A 19,963-nucleotide genomic window follows, 5' to 3' on the forward strand; every position below is an offset into this window, starting at 1 on the left:
GTCAGCTTGCAGGGCCAAAATCTATTGATGGCGTCGGCTGGGAACCGCTGTTTAGCTTGCTGCGCTTCTTCTCTTTCTTCGCCCAGCGAAGACCGCAAGCGTTGCATAGGGTTTTGGGACCGCTTGGTCCCTTGCGCCATTCGGGAGAATCAAGTGTGCCTGATGGTGAAATGGTTAGCTATTGGATAGGTCACGAGGGTAACAGCATCGCCATCATGTTCAAACGTACCACAGTCGGTGCAGACGTATTCTTCAGACACCTTGAGCTTCTTTTTCTTCTCGCCAAGTCGGCCATCGCGGTCCTTGGGAATCGCAATGCCGGCGTCGCCCTTGATGAGCGCAGGGCTGGTGTTCCCCGTAGTGATGCCATGGCTACGCTCACCTTCGATGTAGCGCAGGCCGGTCAGCATCTCAATGGTCTCAACATGAGAGGCCCCCTCGTAGCGCGCCATTTTATCGCGCAAAGAATCCCGGTGAGCGCCTGCGGCAGCACCTTCCAAATTTTCTCTTGTGAGCGCGCCATTGAACATGGAACCATCAGGCGTGCCCGACATTGCTGTATCACCGTGGCCGGGCCCATGCAGTGGCGTAGAGGCCGGGCCTGTGAACTCGGAGGGTGCCATGTTGGATCCAGTGGCTGCCGACTGGCTCATGGTTTGCGACAGCTGCTGGCGGGTCTCGTCGGCGTCGGCCTGCTCCTCGCGCTGCAGCTCAGCTATACGGCGCTTGAGACGTTCATTTTCAATCTTGTGTTCGAGGAAGGAATCGAGGAGAGCGGCGTTTCGTGTGGGGTATGGACGCGCAACCATAAAAACGGCTTGGCAGAAAGGCGACTGGTTGCTTGGATTGGGCGCAAACTTGGCGGCGGCGATGTGGGCGTGGCCGACAGCCTCGAAGATGGTGTACATGCCGTCCTTTTTCTTGAAGCGGTAAAAAATGCGCAGGGGGTTACCGGACGCAATGCATTCGTTGAGTTCAGCGACAAAAACGCCCTGATCGTCGGGGTGGATGAAATCCTTGAGAAGGACATCGCGCAGGTCGTCGTCGGAGTAGCCTGCAACGTCGGCGACGCTGCGAGAGACGAACTTGAGTCGGCCGTTGGCGTCGAGAATCTGTAGCCAGTCGCGCAGCTCTTCGACAATTTTGGCGGGCCAATTCCGGCGCTTGGTGAACTCGTTGAGGGTGCTCGTGCCGGGGTTCGTGAGCTGCATGGGCTGGGGAGGGCCACCGACGGGGGGAGGGCCTGCCCCGGGCATGTTCTCAGCGTCAGGGCCTGCCCCGGGCATGTTCTCAGCGTCAGGGCCGGCCGGGACGGCGGGGTCGGCGTGGCCATTGCCCATCATGGTGTCGAGAGCAAAGTCGGGGTTGAAGGCGTCGTCAAGGGAGGGGTCGGCCGAGGCGAAGCCGCCCATGCCCAAGTCGGAAGTAAACTCGCCAAACAATTGGGCATCAGCAAAACGCATGGCATCGTCGCCATCGAAGGCGCTGGGGTCGTCAGGGCCTGGAGCGACGGAGGACATGATGCCGGGATGCTGCGCACCGGTGGCATCGGGCATAAAGTTTAAATTAATGTTCTGGAAGGCTGAATAGCCGTTGGGTGGCGGCGGGAGTCCTTGGGACATGGTGTAGGAGCCAGCCGCACTGGCAGTAGCATTTGGCAGGCTGGTTCGTGTGCGCACACAGCAGTTTCTGGGCGGCCTTTTGGTGTAGCTTTTGGGGTGACCGGTGGGGGTGGTGGCCAGAAGCGGCGACCATGAACGAGAGGCACCAAGCTAGCGGTTGTCGACGGCGGTTGACCGTGGGTAGGAGGCGGCGAATACAATTTGTAGTTGTCGAGAGGTCAAACGAGTCCAAGGGGCATGGGATGCAAGCGAAGAGACGGGTTATGTGAGGGATGCGCAGGCTTGGTATCGAGAATGAGCAATGAAGGAAGGAAGGGGAAGGTGAAGAGATGAAGAGGTGAAGAAGTCCTCACGAGGCGGAGGCGGAGGGGAGGAATACTTTTGGGGAACAGGCATTGGCAGCTGTCAGTTTCTTCGAATTTGTATCGGTAGGTAAGGTAGGTACCCAAATAAGTAGCGGTTTGCCTAGAAAGGTTACCTCTAACTACCTACTCTCTACTCTGGGCAGGTAGGTAGTTGGTGGTAGGCAGTGGATTTACGCTGGCAGTGGTATCCTCTTTGATGAACTAGCACTACTAGCTGGAAACGAATGATAACAGTTAGCGTGCTGGAAGAGGATGGTGGGAGATTCCTTGTGAGGGATGTCTAGATGTGTCTATGATGCTGTGTGTCTGGTAAACCTTTTTGAGCCTCAACAGTCACGTAGCAATGGCAGCAGTCCCAGGGTCGGGAGAGGGGGGGGGGAGTGAAGAAGAAGGAGGACAGAAATACGTCAAAATATTAAGAAAGAAAAAAACTCTTGGGGAAACCGGATATGCAGGTGCAATTCCAGGGTTTATGTCGCTGAGGGGTCCAAAGACTGCCGGAGCAAAATGTCCTAGCAAAAAAGTGGACAAATCGTTTACAGTGGCGGTCCTTGTCTGACCAGGACAGTCTGAGGTACTTTGTGTGAAGTGTAGGTAGAGGACTTGTTTGTACATTGAAGAGGGAGTACAAAAACGAAGGAAGCAAAGTGAAGCGTCCTTGATCAGGGCCCGTCAATGATGCGTCTAATGAGTTTGTCTGATCTACTTATACTTTGTACCCAGGTTATCTGTAAGTAGGTTGTTTGCCTTATTATAACACCCCAGCAAGTAAAAGTGCCTATTCTTTTCAGGGCCTTGGCCAAGTAATAGTGGCATGTTGGTGGCCGCCCTAAGTATGTACCTACCTGGTGAGTGCTAAGTACTTACGTTCATACGCTGAATAGCATTCTATTCCCGATGATACGTTTACTTACTTACTTGGCCATATTGTAAGAATTAGAGGCTCGCATTACATATTTCAGTTTTTCCTTGTGAAAAAAATAACAATTAAAAAGATCATTTCCAGTGGTAACATGCTTACAAAATACACCAGAATTCAGTCAAACGTCAAAGGCCATGTCAGCAAATACCTCCCCTGAGCTAGATGCCTACTAGAGGTACTTGGCAGGTAACTAACTTGGCCCTGTCAACTTGGACTGGAAATTCACCGGGCCGCTCGGCGCAAGTAGGGAATTGTGCCGTGTGGCGCATCGAAAAGTAGCTGATTGGCATCCCGCGCCCATCGTTTTTCCCTGCCAGTTGCCAGTTGCCAGGTAGGCCAAGCCCCTCCAGCCACAACTCAATCTCCAGCCACTCATGAATGCTACACAACCATGCTCCTCATTTCTCATTTCTCACTTTTCTGCTCTCCTTGAGGCTGCGTCAGCTCTTGTCTCTTTTGCTACTCTTTGAAATGGGGAGGGGGATTTGCCTTTCTTTCTTTTCAACCCCCCCCCCCCCCCCCCCCCCTTCTTCGCTTTCTCGCCATTCTCTCATATCCGCTCGTTAATAATCGAAAAGAGGGTGGGGGGGGGTCTTTGCTGTTGGATTGTCTGCTAAGGGGCTACCGAGTACTCACTGTGCTACTTAAGTACTATACACAGCCAAGCATGTACTGATAGGCAGCTGCGTCGGCTAACAATTAGGTACCAACCTTGCAAGTAACTAAGCTGCCAACTGGTACCTAGATGGGTATTTTAGTACTCAGTAGGTACCGGTAGGTAGCATGAGCCCACGTTTTACTGTTACACGTTCAAGCCACCACAGCAAACCTGCATTACTGGTACTCAGTACCTCCTCAAACTTGTCCCGCTCTCTGCTCCTCCTCCTCCTCCTCCTCCTGCATCAGCCAATCGCTCCATGAGTGCAACGTCTGCCACAATCACTAATCCAAATCACGCCGCGCTTTTCGCCTGCCGTGCCCGCTTGTCTAACCACTCATCCACTCGGTTCTCGACTCTCAACCCTCGACTCGCGCTTTCGCTCTTCCTTCGCTCGCCCTACTCGCAGTCCAACACCATAGCCGGCCAAGTAGCCTAACTTATAACCTAGGTACTTGCTTGACAGCTCGCTCTCCTGCGCGCCCGCTTCTCATGCTTGATTACGCCACCCCGGCCCATCCTTGCCTTCGACCCTTGCCTTGCCGTTGCTTCTCAATACCAGTAATAGTATATCATACTGATCCTGGTAGACGCTGCCTGATCTGCGCCGCGCCATATAATCCTAGCAGGATACCTTGTAAATCGCCATGGCCTCGTGATTGTTTCATGACCAGGCTGCCGTTGCACAGCATACATAGTGCCCTCGCCCCTTGGCTTCCTCCTTGGCTTCCTGGTCCAGCGTGGTGATGAGACTCTAGATGTGACGCCCGCGTGCTCCTGCTTTCAGCCTTTGGCTCTCCCACCATCACAATATTGTCGTTGCCCAGCAGCCTCTCCTCTACCTTGTTCCGTCCGTTTGTTGCTTTGGCCAATAATTCGCCCACGAAAATTGCGGCCACGGGTGCGCTGCGAATCACTATAGGGAGTCCACCCTCCATCGCTGAAAGTTTGGCTATCTTGGCCAAATCAGCCTGAAGGGATATGCGTGGCTTCTTACTCCACGCCATGAGAGTAATAATAGTAGTAATGAAGAGAAGATGCAGATTTGTAGTTTCTCAAAGAAGAGCTGCGCAACTTCTGCTGTTCAGGTCAGCCCCTCACGCAGCCGCAATGCTCCTACACTTGCTCCGGATATCTCAGGCATCTGTTTGTCCATCCTCATCCACGCTATACCTGATGCCATCACGTTAGTGTAAACCAAGTACGTCTTGCTAAGCGTTTGGGCCTCCAGTGCAGTGTATTCGTTAATATGTACACATATATGTGGATATTTCTATAAATATCCATGTTGCGAATAATTTACCTCGAATACTTTGAACTGGACGCTTCTAGGTATCATTCGCCACAAGAGCCGGTAGCACGTGAGCACGCATCACTGTTAACGCGTGGCCGTAGTCCGCACCGCGTTTTCTGCCTATCTCTAGCTACCAGTAACTTGCTTGCCTAGATCTGACCCACACCAGAAACCACCAGGTCAGTCATTAGTTAACTATTCATGCTTCGTTGCCAGCTCCCGTTCTTGGATGCACATGGTGTTCGCCCCTCCAGGCTCAGGCATTGAAAATGTCGCGGATTGAAAAACTTTCCATCTCCGGCGTCCGGTCCTTTAGCCCGGCCTGTCGTGAAGCCATCCAGTTCAACACCCCGCTGACCCTCATCGTTGGCTACAATGGTTCCGGAAAGACTACAATCATCGAATGCCTCAAGTATGCGACAACTGGTGAGCTTCCGCCCAACAGCAAGGGCGGTGCATTCATCCATGACCCGAAGGTGTGTTCTCCTTCTTCGGGCCTCCTGCCAATCACTAATCCATGGGTAGCTGTGCGGTGAAAAAGAGGTCATGGCTCAGGTCAAGCTTCAGTTCCGCTCCATCAACGACCGCCAACATGTTGCCACCAGGAGCTTGCAGTTGACAGTGAAGAAGACGACTCGTTCGCAAAAGACACTCGATTGCTCCCTCGTCGTGGTCAACAATGGTGAGAGAAGCACCACTTCGACAAGACAAGCCCAACTCGACGAGATGATCCCCGAGCGACTTGGTGTTTCCCCTGCTATTCTCGATGCCGTCATCTTCTGTCATCAAGACGAGTCTCTGTGGCCTCTGAGCGAACCATCGGCCCTAAAGAAGCGATTCGACGAAATATTCGAAGCACTCAAGTACACGAAAGCCATCGAGAACCTCAAGGTTCTTCGAAAGAAGCAAGTGGAGGAATTGGGCAAGCTTCAAAACGACGAGGCCCATAACAAGGTCAACAAGGATCGAGGTGAACGGGCTGAGAAGCGCATGACCAGTCTCCAAGCCGAGATAGAAGCCGCTCGCGAAAAATGCGAGGCAATCACGGCAGACATGCAAGACACGCAGGATAGAATCAGACAGAAGCACGAGCAGGCTACCAGCTTCCTACATATCGTGCAGAATCTCACCAATAAACGCGAACAGCTCGAATACCGGCAAGAGGCGGTCGAGGAATTACGGCAGACATTTAACGAGCTTTCCGAGGACGATGGATCTCTGGAACGTCAGCTCGTACAATATCAGGAGAGTATGCGTCGTCAAAGTGAAGAGGTGTGCCGGAACAAGACACAACACACCGAGCTCCAAGAAGCTCTTGCCAAGTCTCGCAAAAATCTTTCCACCAAGCTTGCTGAGCATGGTAAACACCAGTCGGATAAGGAAAAGAACGAGCGCCAGATAAAGATGCGAATGGAAATGGTGCAAGAGGCTGCCCAGCGGCATGGATTCCGCGGCTACGACGACGATTTAACAGATGTGCTGATCAAACAGTTCAATGAGAAAATCCAAAAGCTTCTCACTGAGAAAAAGCGAGAACTGGAGCGTCTGCAGAAAGAAAATGCGGCGGAGCTTGACAAAGCATCCACTACCATTTCAGAGCTTGAGGGACAAAAGGCTGCTCGAACACAAGATCGAGTGTCTGCCAAGCAGAGACAGGGCGTAATAGAAAAGAGAGCGACTGTGCTGCAGAACGAGGCGTCATCAATTGACGTCGATGAAGGTTTAAAGGCTGTTCTCGACGGACAGTTGGGCGAACTGGCAAGCAAATTTTCCCGAGCTCAGCAAGAGTTTGAGACGGTAGCTTGGGACAAACAGATTTCAGACGAGAACACAAGACTCTGGCAGCTCGAAAGCGAAAGTGATAAATTAGGAAGAGAACTGATCGAATGCACCCGCCTCGCGTCCGAACGAGCCCAGCTAGACTTTAGAAAGAAGGAGCTTTCTGATCGCAAACTCAAGCTCGCTACATTGACCGAGACCTGGACACCAAAGTTGAACAACGTCATTGGCGGCGACTGGTCCCCAGAGGACCTCGAAGCCAAATTTCAAGCCTTACTTGCTGCTCAGAATAAAGCGCTTCAAGAAGCTCGCCAACACCAGGAGCAGGCGCGTCAAAAGCAAGCTAGGGTAGACTTCAAGCTCAAGACGGTCAAGGAAGCCTACGAACAGAAACAGGCAGACCAGGACGAGTGCAAGAAGCGAGTCCTCGCGGCGCTTCAGAACGTGCGAGATTCAGCCGCGATAGAAGATTACACGGAAGAGGTATCGGCCACAGAACAGCAGATAGAGACTCTGCGAGATGACCTCAGTCTCATTGATGCCCTCAAAGACTACTATTCCAAATGCAAACGGGCACTTGATGCAAAGAAGACCTGTCTTCTTTGTGATCGGCACTTTGACGACAGCCAGGCTGCTAGCATCGACAGGTTGCGCGCCAAGATAGACCGACACCTGAACTCCAAAACGAAGGCCGAGGCCGAGCAAGATCTAAGCGAGGCTTCATCTACATTACAATCCCTAACTGCCGTGCGAAGTCAGTACGATACATATGAGAGGCTAGGCAAGGAACTTCCTCAGTTGCGTGATGAGCGTAAGGCTATCGAAAGCGAGTATGAAGCGACCGAGAGGCTGCTGGAGGAACACGATGCCGCTGTTGCTGCTGAGGAAGAAAAGCAACGAGATATGGATGACATGTCAAAGACTGTCAACAACATTTCCCAGACACTGAGATCTATTTCAGAGTCTGAAGGCCAAGTGGAGCGCATTGCTTCCCAACAACAATCCGCTAGTACAGGCCGCAGCGCTGACGAGATTCATGAGCTCCAGGGCACTGTTGCGGAGCAGATGCGTGCGTCCAAAAATCGAGTGGCAAAACTCACAAACGACAGGCAGCGAGCTCGAGACCAGATCAATGCGCTCGAATTGGAGAAGAGCGAATTGCGAAATAAGATAAGTCTCACTTCAGGTCAACTCGATAAAAAGAAAGATCTACTAGATCAGATACACCGACTCAAAGAAGAGCAAGCCCATCAACGAGAAACTATCCAACGTGCGGATGAGGAGCTGGAGAAGATTGAACCTCGAATCACGGAAGCACGTTCTATCCGCGATGAGACTTTGAAGCGCGGGAGGGCAAAAGAACAAGCCATTACCGAAAATCGAGACTCTGTCGCCACATCAATCAATGAACTCAAGATGATTGAGTCGGATATCCAAGACTACGAGGATCGCGGCGGTGCCTCCAATCTGGCTTCTAATGGGAGGGCCATTGCGACTCTAGAGCAGAATATCACAACAACAGAAACTGAAATCGCAGAGCTGACGCAGCGAACAAACAAGCTGGAGCAGGATATCGACAATGGCGAAAGCACAAAAAGGAATATCAATGACAATCTCAATTATCGCAAGCACCTGAGGACACTAGAGGTTCTACGGGAAGAGATAGGTGATCTGGAGGATCGGAACGCACACGAAGACTACGAGCGCTTGCAGAGCGAAGCACGCACACTTGAAAACCAGTCCAATAGGCTCTTTGCCGAACGAGGGTCGGTCATGGGAACGATGAAGACCAAAGATGAGGAGCTGGATCGTCTTCTTAAGGAGTGGGAAATGGATTACAAAGACGCGAAGCAAAAGTACCGAGAATCGCATATCCGAGTTGAGACGACCAAGGCCGCGATTGAAGATTTGGCGCAATGCGGCGCGGCCGTGGACAAGGCCGTGATGCAATTCCACGCGATGAAGATGGCCGAGGTGAACCGCATTGCCGGGGAGCTGTGGCAGAGTACATATCAGGGCACCGATATTGACACGATCCTGATCCGCTCTGATAACGAAGGCACTACTGGGCGACGCAACTACAACTACCGACTGTGCATGGTCAAGCAGGACGCTGAGATGGATATGCGCGGGCGCTGCTCGGCGGGCCAGAAGGTGCTGGCAAGCATCATTGTGCGCTTGGCGCTGGCCGAGTCGTTTGGCGTCAACTGTGGCCTCATTGCCCTCGACGAGCCCACCACCAACCTCGACCGCGACAACATCAAGAGCCTTGCCGAGAGCTTGCACTCCATCATCCGCGCCCGCCAGGCCCAGAGCAACTTTCAGCTCATCGTCATCACCCACGACGAGGACTTTTTGCGCCACATGCGCTGCAGCGACTTTTGCGACAGCTTCTTTCGCGTCAAACGCGACGAGAAGCAGAACAGCGTCATCTCACGCGAGAGCATCACCAAGATCTTTTAACGCGTTGTTCTTTCACTCTCGTATGTATGTGCGTGCGTGCATGCGTGCTCGCGTTGTTGTCTGTAGTGTTCTTTATGATGGATTGTACATTTAGGCTATCGTAATGTGTAAATGAGATATATATCACCAACTACGTTTTTTCTTGATATCCCGAGTAAAACACTCGCCCGCTGCTGTACACGCGAACCATGTGCATACATACGTTCACCATGAAGGCCAAAAAAAAAACTTGGTATAATCAATTGTGTTGTCTTGAAGTTGTTTGCTCTCCTTGGTATCAACAGGTACATTTGAAACCCCCCCCCCAAAGACTTTTGCGAGAAAAAAAAAGGCCAAATTGCAAAGAAGAGAAAAATACAGTATACAGATGCAACGTCCCAATGTCTTGCTTCGCGCCAGGGAAGAAAGAAAAAAAAATCAAGTAGACATGTTCAAAAAAAAATTGAAAGGGGAAAATAAATAATAAATAGGGGACCCATCATCACAATCGTCGCTTGGCTTTTCCTTTTTTTAAAAAAAATATGTTGTTGTCTTGATACGCCTGCAATATCGTTATTCTTCCTTCATCTTCTTTGAGGGCTCGCTCTCTGCCGCATCCTCTGCCTCGCGCTTCGTCCCCGCGCCCTCGGGACTCTGCGGCTCCTCGTCGGCCTCGGTGGTCGTGGCGGCCGCCGCCTCCTTGCTGTCCCTGTCGGCCGTCTCCTCGTCCTCTGGTGGGGGTCTGTTTTGTGAGGGGTGTTCTTCTTCCTCTCGCGGTCTGCCGACGGCGGCCGCGACGTCTATGCCTTCCATCTCGAGGCCGCCCTCGCCCATGGAGCTCGTCGTGGCTGTCTGGGGGCCCGTGTCGCCCACGCCAATCTCCTCGGGCCCGCGGGCGTGCGGTACCTCCTCCTCCTCCTCTGCTTCCTCCGCTTCGTCGTCGTCTTCGCCTCCCTCGAGGGCGCTCGCGCGGCGATCCTCCTCCATGGCCTGATGCTCGTCGTCTTCGTCCTCGTCGGACCCGTCGCCGTGGGCGCCTGCCTCGCGCTGCGATTGGAGCTGGTGGTGCTGCAAGGCGTGCTGCGGGTGGGCCCCGTTTCGCGACAGTTGGCTCACGGGCACGACACCGGCGCGCTGCTCCTGCCGTAGAAGTTCTCCTTGCGTGACGCCGCGCGCGTGTCCCGTTGACGGCACGCCGTTGACACTCACCGACACCGTCTCGATGCTACCCATGCCATTGGGGCCGTCAATCGTCTCGGTGCCCTCGCTGTGAATCTGCGCACCGTTGCTGCTGCCACCGGCCGTGCTTCCGCCGCCGCTGCTCGTGGACGCCGCGTCGCCACTCTCCGGGCTGCGCCGCGTCAGCCAGGGGATTGGCGTCAGCAGCGCACCGCCCAGCGCCTCGTCAGAGCCCACGGGTGCAGGTGGCGTGTGGTTACTACTGTTCGCAACGCCGTAGACGCCCATCGTGGGGTTTCCCCAGCTCACTGAAGTCGCAGGGTCCTTGCTGCCATCAACGCCGTTGATGTGCATCGACGACATGTCGGGGATGGCAGGCGGCAAGGGATACGTGTTAAGCCCCGAGGTGACCTGGACAACGCGATCGACAGCGTGCAGGTACGTGGCCAGGGCGCGGTAGTGGGCGCGCGGGTGCAAAACCAGCTCGGCCAAGCGTTGGAGCGTGTGCGGCGGCGCCTGAGTAAATGTCTGGATGTGGCTCTTGATGTCGCCGAGCATGGCGGCGAGCTGGATCGGGAGCTTTGGCTCGCCGCTGCTGCCGCTGCCGTCGTCGGCCGTTATCGATTCTGACGCGGTGTTGCCGGCGGCAGGTTCTGTCTGTGCGTTTGTGTGTGTTGATGCTTCACCATCTGGCGTCTCTGCGCTGGCCTCATCGGCTTTTTCCATGACGGTATCTGCATCATCGCCCGTCACCGCTGCCTCTGCAGACTGCTCCTCCACCTCTCCGGCCTTCTTCCCGCTATCCTTGCCGTCGCCGTCGTCAGCAGGCACCGGCGCGTTTTCCTTATCGGCCTCTTGCGATGAGGGGTCGGCCATCGGGGACGAGGACGAGGCATCACCATTGTCGAGAGATCGTCGCAGTTCGCGCGGCGGAGGCAGGTCGGGGATCGAGAATTCCGTGTGCGCAATCTGCCGAACGGGAGCGAACCGCCCCCATTGTTCATTAGCTACTTGCAAACCCTTCCTCTCTTGTCTCCCCTCCGTTCAACAAACAGATGAAGCCCAAGACTCCAAAAGAGGGGAAAATACCTTGTCCAGACGCGCGAGTATATCAATCTGCAACGCAGGCCAAGCGTCCCTGTTCTCTCTCTCGCTCGGTTAGCAAACAGCGACGGGTGCGCGCGCGCGGTCGAGTTTTCTCTGGCGTTTCGTGTGCGGTGGGACTAGAACGTACAGTTCGAGCGTCTCGCCGGCCGCAACTCTGGCGAGCAGGTCATTGTCGCCGTCGACGGTCATGATGGCCTCGTCGCGCGCGCAGGAAAGGGGAAGGGGAGAAGAGTACGTATGGGCGTTGCTGCGGATGAGTGAGGTGCGAGGAGAAGGAAAAGGACCGGAGGATGATTGTCGGGTGCTGCAGAGAGCCATAGCAAGTGGCGTGCGGGCGGCACGCGATAACCTTTTTGGAGAAGTGAGCACAAGTGGTTTGGGTGGAGCCAAGACGGGGAAGGGCCGCGACGAGTGACATCTAAGCGCCTTTGTGTATCACCGAGTAATCCCATATAAGTTATCCATGGTGTAGTGTGTGTGTGTGTGTTTATTTTTTATTCTTCTATAATAGTGATAGATCGCTGGTAATCTCCCTGGAAAATAGAAATCAAAACAGTGCACAGGAGCGCGCGCTCGCCGTACACCCCCCAACCCCATACGTTAATTATTAGTCCTTCTCAATGCCTTGGTACATCCACCTGGCCGGATCAAACACAACCTCAAACTGGGTGCCCTCAAAGGCGCCAATCGACGCGCACAGGTCGTGGAAGCCCTCGAGGCCGGTGACGGGCAGGTCCTCCTCGGCGTCCGTCTCCTCGTGCAGGTTCCAGCCGCCGGCCTCGACGCCGTTGCGCGTGAAGAAGATTTGCACGCGCGCCCTGTGCGCCGCCTCGCGCGACGGCGAGAGGCGCACGCCGACGCCGTACGTCTCGCCCGCGCGGAACGCGCCCGTGAAGTCCTTGCCGCCCCAGCGGTCGTTGACGTAGCGGTGGCCGTCGTCGCCGTGGACGGCCAGCGAGCCGCGGTGCCAGCCCGGCAGCCGGAAGCCCGGGTACGGCAGCGCGGAGAAGCCCAGTGCCACGTTGACCGAGGAGTAGGAGGAGGAGGAGCCGCCGCCGCCGCCGCCGATCTTGACCTCGTAGTAGACAGTCTTGGTGCGTCCCGTGCTCGTCGGGTCGTGCTGCTTCACGACGTACAGCGGCGGGTAGCTGATGAGGGTGCAGTCCCGGGCGTCGTCCGCGGTGCCGACGGCCCAGACGCCGGGCCCTTGCCAGGTCAGGCGGCCCTTGAAGCCTGCCGGCTCGACGAGGCGGAAGTTGTGGCTCCGGAGCGCCTCGGCGCCGGCCGCGTCCAGCTGCATGGGCTGCGTGAGCGGGTACTGCGCGCACCAGGCCTCGCCGGCCTCGGCCTCGGCCTCGGTGGCGTTGTGCGCCGGCGAGCGGTCGTAGCCGCTAAAGATGGCCGGCGGCGGCGGGAATAGCGAGGTGTCCGGCACGGCCGCCTCCCAGTTGTGCTGCTGCTGCTGCTGCTGCTGCTGCTGCTGCTGCGATGACGAGGACGACGGGCCATCTTGCGGCGGCGCTATCCAGGCGGTGTTGTCGCGGCCCTTGTGGGACGGCGGAGGGCCGGGTGGTGGCGCGTACTCGTCGCCTTGTGCCTGTTGAGGCCTGTGCGATGGCGGAGGTCCGGGAGGAGGGGCATAGTCTTCGTGCGGCGGCGGCGGCTGCTGCTGCTGTTGGCTGTGTGAGGGTGGCGGGCCGGGAGGCGGCGCATACTGCTGTTGCTGCTGGCCCGGTGCTTCGTAGTAGGCGGCCGCCGAGCTGCCCGCGCCGGTGTTACCGGACTGGTTCTGGTCGGGGCGATTGCCGTACGGGTTGTTGCTGGCAAAGGTGGACGTTTTGGTATCGTTTGCGTTGCTCTGATTCTGGTAGTTTTGGACAGGTCGTGGTGGGGGATCGTCAGATTTTTCATTCTTCCCTCCGAAACACATGATGACGCTTCTTTCTAGGCCGGTGTTTGCTGCCTGTTTGTTGCTAAAGGTTGTTTGAAGCCTCGTAGCAAAGGAAATCCGCTGGCCGCTATCTTTTTTCGCTTCTTTGTCGGTTTTTTATGGCGCGCTAATGCAGAGAGTGCTAAAAAGAGAGGTTAGGGCACTCACAGGATCTGCGTGGCTAGAGGGGGGAGTTTGGGAAATATATACGAAAAATAAAGAATGAGGTTGAGTTAGTCGCCTTGGGTCGTCGGCTTTACAATGTACACAAAGTACTCAGAGGTAGACAAGGCTCATTAGTGTTGAGGCTGAGGCCGCCAAGCTAGCGCCTCGTTGTGGCGGAGTTCCCCCGGGCGCGGGGCACAAAGACGCCACCAAAGCCTGTCTGTGTGCCACTAACTTTAAGTAAGCGGCAATGACATGTACAATCCAAATCACATCACTAGCGGCGGAGGCGGCTTCAGTGCAGCATTTTGACCAAGTAGCAAAAGCTTGCGTGTTTATTTATTCAGTGATTCGTTTATTGCATTTTGTCCTTTATTCAATCTTCAAAATGGAGCTCGAATCTGCGCAGAAAAAATGAAACAAGACAGGGAAAGTATCTCTACTCGCGTGAGAAATGAAAAGGGAAGTCATCTCCATCTGGATGTATCCATTGCCTCACCCAATGATTTCATCTTTGCTTAACTGCCCCAGCTACTCGCTTCGTCGGGATTGGGGTAGAAGAATGCCACAACGGCGATGATGACGTAGACTGCACACAGCAGTGCTCCTTCGAGGTAGTTGCTGCGCCCATCCAAGACGAGAAAGTTGACAATAAACGTCGAAACAAAGAGGCAGACAGTCTCAAAAAGCGTAAAGTAGAGTGACATGTCACGATCCATGATCCAGCCCAAAATGACAATCAATGGCGTGACAAACAAGGCAATCTGGATAGAGCTGCCGACAGCGACACCGATAGCCAGGTCCATCTTGTTCTTCATTGCGACTGTAATGGCAGTGACGTGCTCAGCGGCGTTGCCCACAATCGGTAGAATGATGAGACCAATGAAGATTTCGCTGACGCTGGACGACTCGCCAGTGACATCCTTGATGGAATCCACGAGGAACTCCGCACAAGCAGCAACCAAACCAGTAGTGATGAGGAGCAGGATGATGGCCGCCCACTTGGTGAGATGGCCATCATCATAGGTCTCGGGATCGGCCGCTGAAGGAACGGTACCAGTGCGGAAAGTTGTCAGGGGAACTTGGGCGGGGAAGAAGCCTCCAGGGGCACGAGCAAATTGCTGAGACTGGGAAAGCCTGTCGGGAAGCGAGTTGGTGCGGCGAATTCCGTAACGAACGCGAGGAACGGGACCGGGGGCGGGGGCGGGAAACAACTCTGCAGGATCAGGTTTCTGCACAAAGACCGTGGGGGCGAGGTTTCGGACAGAGATGGTTCGGAGAGCTTGAAAGGTAGGGCGCTTGGACGATGCGTGTTCCTGGGCGGCGGCGTCGCCCGAGGTTGGAGGCGCGACCGGCTTCTCGCCAGCAGCGACCACAGCGTTATTGGGCAGTGCAAAGTCGACGCGTTTGGGCTCATTATTATCATTGCGGGTTGGGGCGACAGCGTTATCGGCGGGTTGACCATCGCCAGGGAGTTCATTACCACGGTCATCACCGCGACGAGAAAACTTATGACGCCTCTTGCCAGAATGATGCTTGCGACGGCGATGATCTTTTCCATGCTTGTTCGGGATCTCGTCCTCTTCAATGGCCTCTTCCGTATTGTCTACCGAAGGCATTCTGGGGAAGAAGGGAGGTTTAGACAAGGATGTTTCTGAGTGCCCTATTTCGTCTTGAGGACTGGTGTTTGCGGTTCCGAGAGAGGAAGAGCCGTCTTTGTCATAACCGTCCTGGGAGGCAGTGGAAGACTTGGTGCGGCGGCGGGGGCGTAGAACCTTGCGCATCCTCTTGCGTACAGTGTCTCTGGATCGGCTCGAGTCGTCCGAGTCGGAGCTGGACGAGGAGCTCTCGTCAGAGCTAGACGAGTTGAGCCAGCCGGCAGCGGGACCAGGGATGGCCTCGGCGTCGACAATGTGCTGGGGCGTTGACTCGTACATGTAGGCATGGGATTTGAGCTGGAAGAGCAGGTAGAGAATGTAGACCAGTAGTAGGATGACACTGGTGCCACGACTGATCTTGAGGGAGCGCTCGTCGGCCAGTTTGTCGTCCTTGAAGGAGGCATGAAAGGCTGTGGGTAGAACCAGGCTGATGACGCTGAGACTGAGCAGACAGGCACTCATTTGAGTGACGGTGCTGTTGTAGACTTGCTCTCGGAAGCGGAGACCGCCGAGGAAGAAGCCCATGCCGAGAATGAGGAGCAGGTTGGCAAGGATGGAGCCGAGAAGGGAAGCCTGGACAATGCGAATCTCGTTTTTGGAGAGGGCAATGATGAAGATGATGAGCTCGACGGCATTACCAAAGGTAATGTTGAGCAGGGCACCGAGAGCGTCTCCCATGTTACTGGCGACAGACTCGGTGGCGTGGCTGAGGAGACCGGCGAGGGGCACGACGGCGATGCAGTTCATGGCAAACACGATGCCGCCATTGATGCCCTTGATGTTGGCAACAACAATGCCGACGGGGACAAAGACGAGCAGCAGGTTCATCCAGCTGTGGGTGGCGACGAGCCAAAAGGTTCTACGAGCTTCCTGGACGAAGGTGCGCTGGCGAGGCGGGTCCATGTTATCGCTGACATGAGTGCCATTGGCGTCGTCGGTGTTTTGTCTGTTGAGGGTGTCGAGGGCGTGTTCTTTGGTGTCTAGGACAGGCCCCTGACTCTCGTCTTGCGGTGATGCGACAGATGAGAGATTGTTGCTAGACAGAGCGCTGGGGGAGCGGCCGTCGAGGCCGTGTGGGAAGCGAGAGACGGCATGGGAACCAGGGACAGGGCTGGTAGAAGCGCGTTCGAGGGCATTTTCCTGGCGAGAGGAATTGGATGCGGCGGTATTGGCGTTGGAGAGGGCCGACGCGTCGGTGCTTAGTGAGCCGGGCGACGGTTGGATGCGGCCGGAACGTCGAAGGGACGGTGCCGAGCCGAGAAGTCCGGGGTTGGTGGTGGTTGCAGAGGTAGACGGTTGGCCATCTATATCGGGAGGGACAGGAGAGTCTTCCTTCATCGAAGAGGCTTTGGGGAGGAGAAGAAAGGAGAGGGCGGGTAGCTGTTGGTGGTTGAGAAGGGACGAGGTGGATGGGACAGAAGAGCCAAGTGAGGGAGCGAGGTCACTCTACAAGCCGCAGCAGACAGAAAAGGGGAGCACGAGGCAGCTACTCTCTGTATTAGGAGCGTGTATATAAAAGATTGATGAGGCGCACAATGTTGCAGAGGGAGAGGAAGGAAAGGCAACAGGGACGGGAGGGATGAAGAAGAAGCCAAGAGGCCAAGGAAAGCAAAGGAAGATGCGATGTGGGGGATCTAAATAGACAAGGTTTCGAGGTGTCAAAGCCAAGCCAAGGCAGGAGGGAAGGAGGCACCTGCAGAGGTCGACGCTAAGACTTTTGGCTGCAAGGTACACCCCTTGACCCCAAGTAGTTGGATGGTGGTGTGTTGTGATGTCAAGGGCCGGTGAGACAGGGGACAAGGAAAAGAAAGAAGATGTTGATCAAGATGATGTAACTGTCAAAAAAAAAAAAAAAAAAAAAAAAAAAGGCGAGCAAAAGAGAGAGAGAGAGGGAGAACAAACAAGATGAGAAAGCAGACACTTTCCGTCACGACCATACTAATGCGGAGAGTACGTGTACTTACCTATCTGCCAGTGTGGCACCGGGAATGACGGAATGTCAGCTACTTGAGTCCGGGTGAGTACTAAGTCCGTACCTACTGGTACTCGCACTGAATTAGCAGCCTGAGTGGCGCATCAAGTAGTGGCCTCCAGCGCCACCTCGCAAGTCCCGTAAGTACCACGTACTCCGTACACGCACGTCAAACCTGCTTTTGCCCGCTACTTAAAATACAGTCGTGGTGGTGCGCCCGCCGACCAACCTGCAACTCAAAAGGCTAGCCATGTCCTACAAATTGCTGGATGATGGCGAATTTAAACATGATCCTTGCTGACTGGCTCAGCCCAAGTCCCAGTTTACGGAATTGGCAGGATAGCATAGCTGCATAGGTAAGTACTTACTGAGTAGAGGCCTGGATGCTTGCTGCCTTGCTGCTGTGCCACACATCTGCACCGCCTCATCTATCTTGGTCTGCGCGCTGACGTGATTTAAGCTTGATTCGCTCGATTCGCTTGCATCCTGCAGCTAGGCACTCCCCCCCTCGTGCTCCCCCCCCCTTCCCATGCCTGACCAAGCTGTATCATTGTTTATTACTTGTTTACTTTTAAATAGAACCAAGTGTCCCTGCAGCCTGGTCATTAGCAATGCATCCTTCAAGAAAAAAATGACGTCGTCGTCGACCACGAGAAGCATACAAGCAGTGAAGCACTACTTGGTACCTAGGTATACAACAAGCGTCAGCAAAGTGGAGAGCCCAAAAAACCGGGAACCTTGTTAGTGTGGGCTCGAGCCAGTGCAATCAACAATCAACCAGTCAAAAAGAGCATGTCAGAGGCTCTTGTCACGGGCTAGTTATCACTATGTTGTAACTGGTTTGTTAGTTGTAACACGGGCCCATCCAACTCCAGCAGCACCTTTGCGCGTCTATGCGGCAAGGGCAAGGGCAGGGGCAAGCAAGTCGCTATCGGACACCAAGAGGAGCCCGGCCCAAGAAGCCAGGCGTCGTTGGGTTCACTCACTCGCCGAGGCCGGTGTCTTCCTCCTCTTCTAGCTCGCCAAAGAAAGAGGACGCGGGATTGGAGTCATACACTCCGTCGCACACCCTGTCGGACCAAACCCGCACGGTGAAGAAGAACAACAACCACCCCCCCTCCCGGATGCAAGTCGAGAAAACACACACACACACAAGACAGAATCACACGTGTATCAGTAGCCTTGTCTTGCCGTCGTGCGAAACCCGCCGCCAAACCTCGACACACCCCTTCTTCTGCGGAGTTGTCAAGGTGGTTGCCGGCCCGTCCGGCATGCGTCACGTTGCGACCTAGACACGACTCGAAAACGACAAGGTAAGCAACAGCTATCAATTTCATCAAGTAGAAACGAAAAGGAAGGAAGGAAGAAAGAAGCTCAATACTATTTCAATATTTCTGAATATCACGTATGACCCATGTAGTTTCCGCCCGTGGTCACCCACACACCTCGTCATAGGAAATATTCCTTCCGCCACATACACGATGCCTACTCTCTCGCCATTCTCTTCGTTTTCCTCCCTTCTCTCTTCCTTGTATAAACTCTCGGCATCTATTGAGGCGTCATTCAAACCGGCTTCCTGAGGACCTTTTTCTCATGCGCTCGGTCCATCTGCAGATCACACACCACGACTCCTCAAACTTTATCGGAACACTTTCCCCACGTCTATCAAGTGTCACCCACATCGGCCACCCATCACGCCAACCTGGCAACCTGGCTACCGCCGAGACGTCACCATGTCGTAGTCTGCACATCCCAACTCAGGCGCATTCCCGTGTTATCTCGCTTCTTCCCCTCCCCCGCCGATACAAGGCCTCGTTTTTTCAGCCATCTCTAGTGTCAGTCCCCAGGTCTCTCCCCCCCCCCCCTCCCCCCATTCCTATCGGTTTCCTGTCACGGTTTCCGCTTTCGACCTACAAGCACGCGACTACATTTCAACCACCACGGTCAAGAGTCCACTGCCAAAAGCAAAAGATCAAAAAAAAAACACTGCACAACAGCTTCGATTTCAGTGATCCTCTTTCAGATGCAGAATTCCTATAACATTACAAGGCGGACAAAAGGACAGACACCAACGACACCTCTCAATCTTCCAAGTCTCGGCCTGTGTAAACAGCAAAGGGGCAGAAAACGGGCAAACAAAAAAGGGACCATGGGAACTTTCATTCTTCTTTTATCATAAGACTTGACCCTATCGCATCGCTAATGCTCACAATATTCTCAAAATCAGGTATAGAACCATGCGTAATTGAACAAGCACAACCATCTTGCGGACAGAGAGGGGTAAAAACAAAAAAAGGAAAACATCAACAGCCAAAAATGGAAAGAAAAAACAAAAAAAAGGCATCTCATCCTCTCACCTCTCCCTCATGCTGATTGTATCACTTCTCTTGTCTCTACGTTGCTTGTAACAAAAACAATTGCCAAAAATAATTCAGAGGACGCATGCTGGAGAGGAGAGAGGCCGTAATCAGGAACAAATAGACAAAGCCAAAAGAAAAAAACACAAGGAGAAAAAGAACACAAAACCACAAAATGCAGACAACCACCTCGGTTCACATTCGATACCCGCAGGCATCGCCCACCGCTCTCCGCCCATTTGCAGACTGCAGCGTGCGTGAACCCCGGCGCAACATAGGAAATGCCATTTAAAGAACCACCCGTTAATAATATGAAAATTCCAAACCAAATTGGAAATGGCCATTGTTATTCTTCCATCCGCGCCTTCCATCTCGACTTTCGCATGCATTTCTCAACACAATCGTCCGTAGCTCATCGTCATGCCCACTATAGTCGAGGGTCATGTATGGCCCTTTGTCATTTGTATATATGTACATCGTATCGGGGGGTTTATTGGTAGTCGTGGAGAATCG

At 54.3% G+C, this 19,963-nt stretch overlaps 5 protein-coding genes across 5 annotated transcripts; 1 reads left to right on the plus strand and 4 right to left on the minus strand.

Annotated features, from left to right (window-relative positions):
* Window position 1: 1 nt before the first annotated feature.
* V2A60_003324 (white-collar 2) lies at window positions 2–1,622 on the minus strand (the record flags this gene model as incomplete). Its single annotated transcript, XM_083254660.1, has 2 exons — window positions 2–159; window positions 230–1,622. 2 exons carry the CDS (start codon window positions 1,620–1,622, stop codon window positions 2–4), a joined length of 1,551 nt encoding a protein of 516 aa, XP_083110786.1.
* A 3,508-nt stretch (window positions 1,623–5,130) lies between these two features.
* On the plus strand, window positions 5,131–9,103 carry V2A60_003325 (uncharacterized protein; the record flags this gene model as incomplete). Its single annotated transcript, XM_083254661.1, has 2 exons — window positions 5,131–5,337; window positions 5,387–9,103. 2 exons carry the CDS (start codon window positions 5,131–5,133, stop codon window positions 9,101–9,103), a joined length of 3,924 nt encoding a protein of 1,307 aa, XP_083110787.1.
* A 552-nt stretch (window positions 9,104–9,655) lies between these two features.
* Window positions 9,656–11,557, minus strand: V2A60_003326 (uncharacterized protein; the record flags this gene model as incomplete). The annotated part of the gene is made up of 3 exons (XM_083254662.1): window positions 9,656–11,230; window positions 11,351–11,408; window positions 11,496–11,557. 3 exons carry the CDS (start codon window positions 11,555–11,557, stop codon window positions 9,656–9,658), a joined length of 1,695 nt encoding a protein of 564 aa, XP_083110788.1.
* Window positions 11,558–11,975: 418 nt separating this feature from the next.
* On the minus strand, window positions 11,976–13,298 carry V2A60_003327 (SSH4 family protein; the record flags this gene model as incomplete). The annotated part of the gene is made up of 1 exon (XM_083254663.1): window positions 11,976–13,298. The coding sequence occupies one exon, from the start codon at window positions 13,296–13,298 to the stop codon at window positions 11,976–11,978; it is 1,323 nt and encodes a 440-aa protein (XP_083110789.1).
* Window positions 13,299–13,981: 683 nt separating this feature from the next.
* On the minus strand, window positions 13,982–16,459 carry V2A60_003328 (uncharacterized protein; the record flags this gene model as incomplete). The annotated part of the gene is made up of 1 exon (XM_083254664.1): window positions 13,982–16,459. The coding sequence occupies one exon, from the start codon at window positions 16,457–16,459 to the stop codon at window positions 13,982–13,984; it is 2,478 nt and encodes an 825-aa protein (XP_083110790.1).
* Between the last annotated feature and the right edge of the window lie 3,504 nt (window positions 16,460–19,963).

This window comes from Cordyceps javanica, chromosome 2, assembly GCF_051103115.1.
Source record: "Cordyceps javanica chromosome 2, complete sequence".
NCBI classification, from domain to species: Eukaryota; Fungi; Ascomycota; class Sordariomycetes; order Hypocreales; family Cordycipitaceae; genus Cordyceps; species Cordyceps javanica.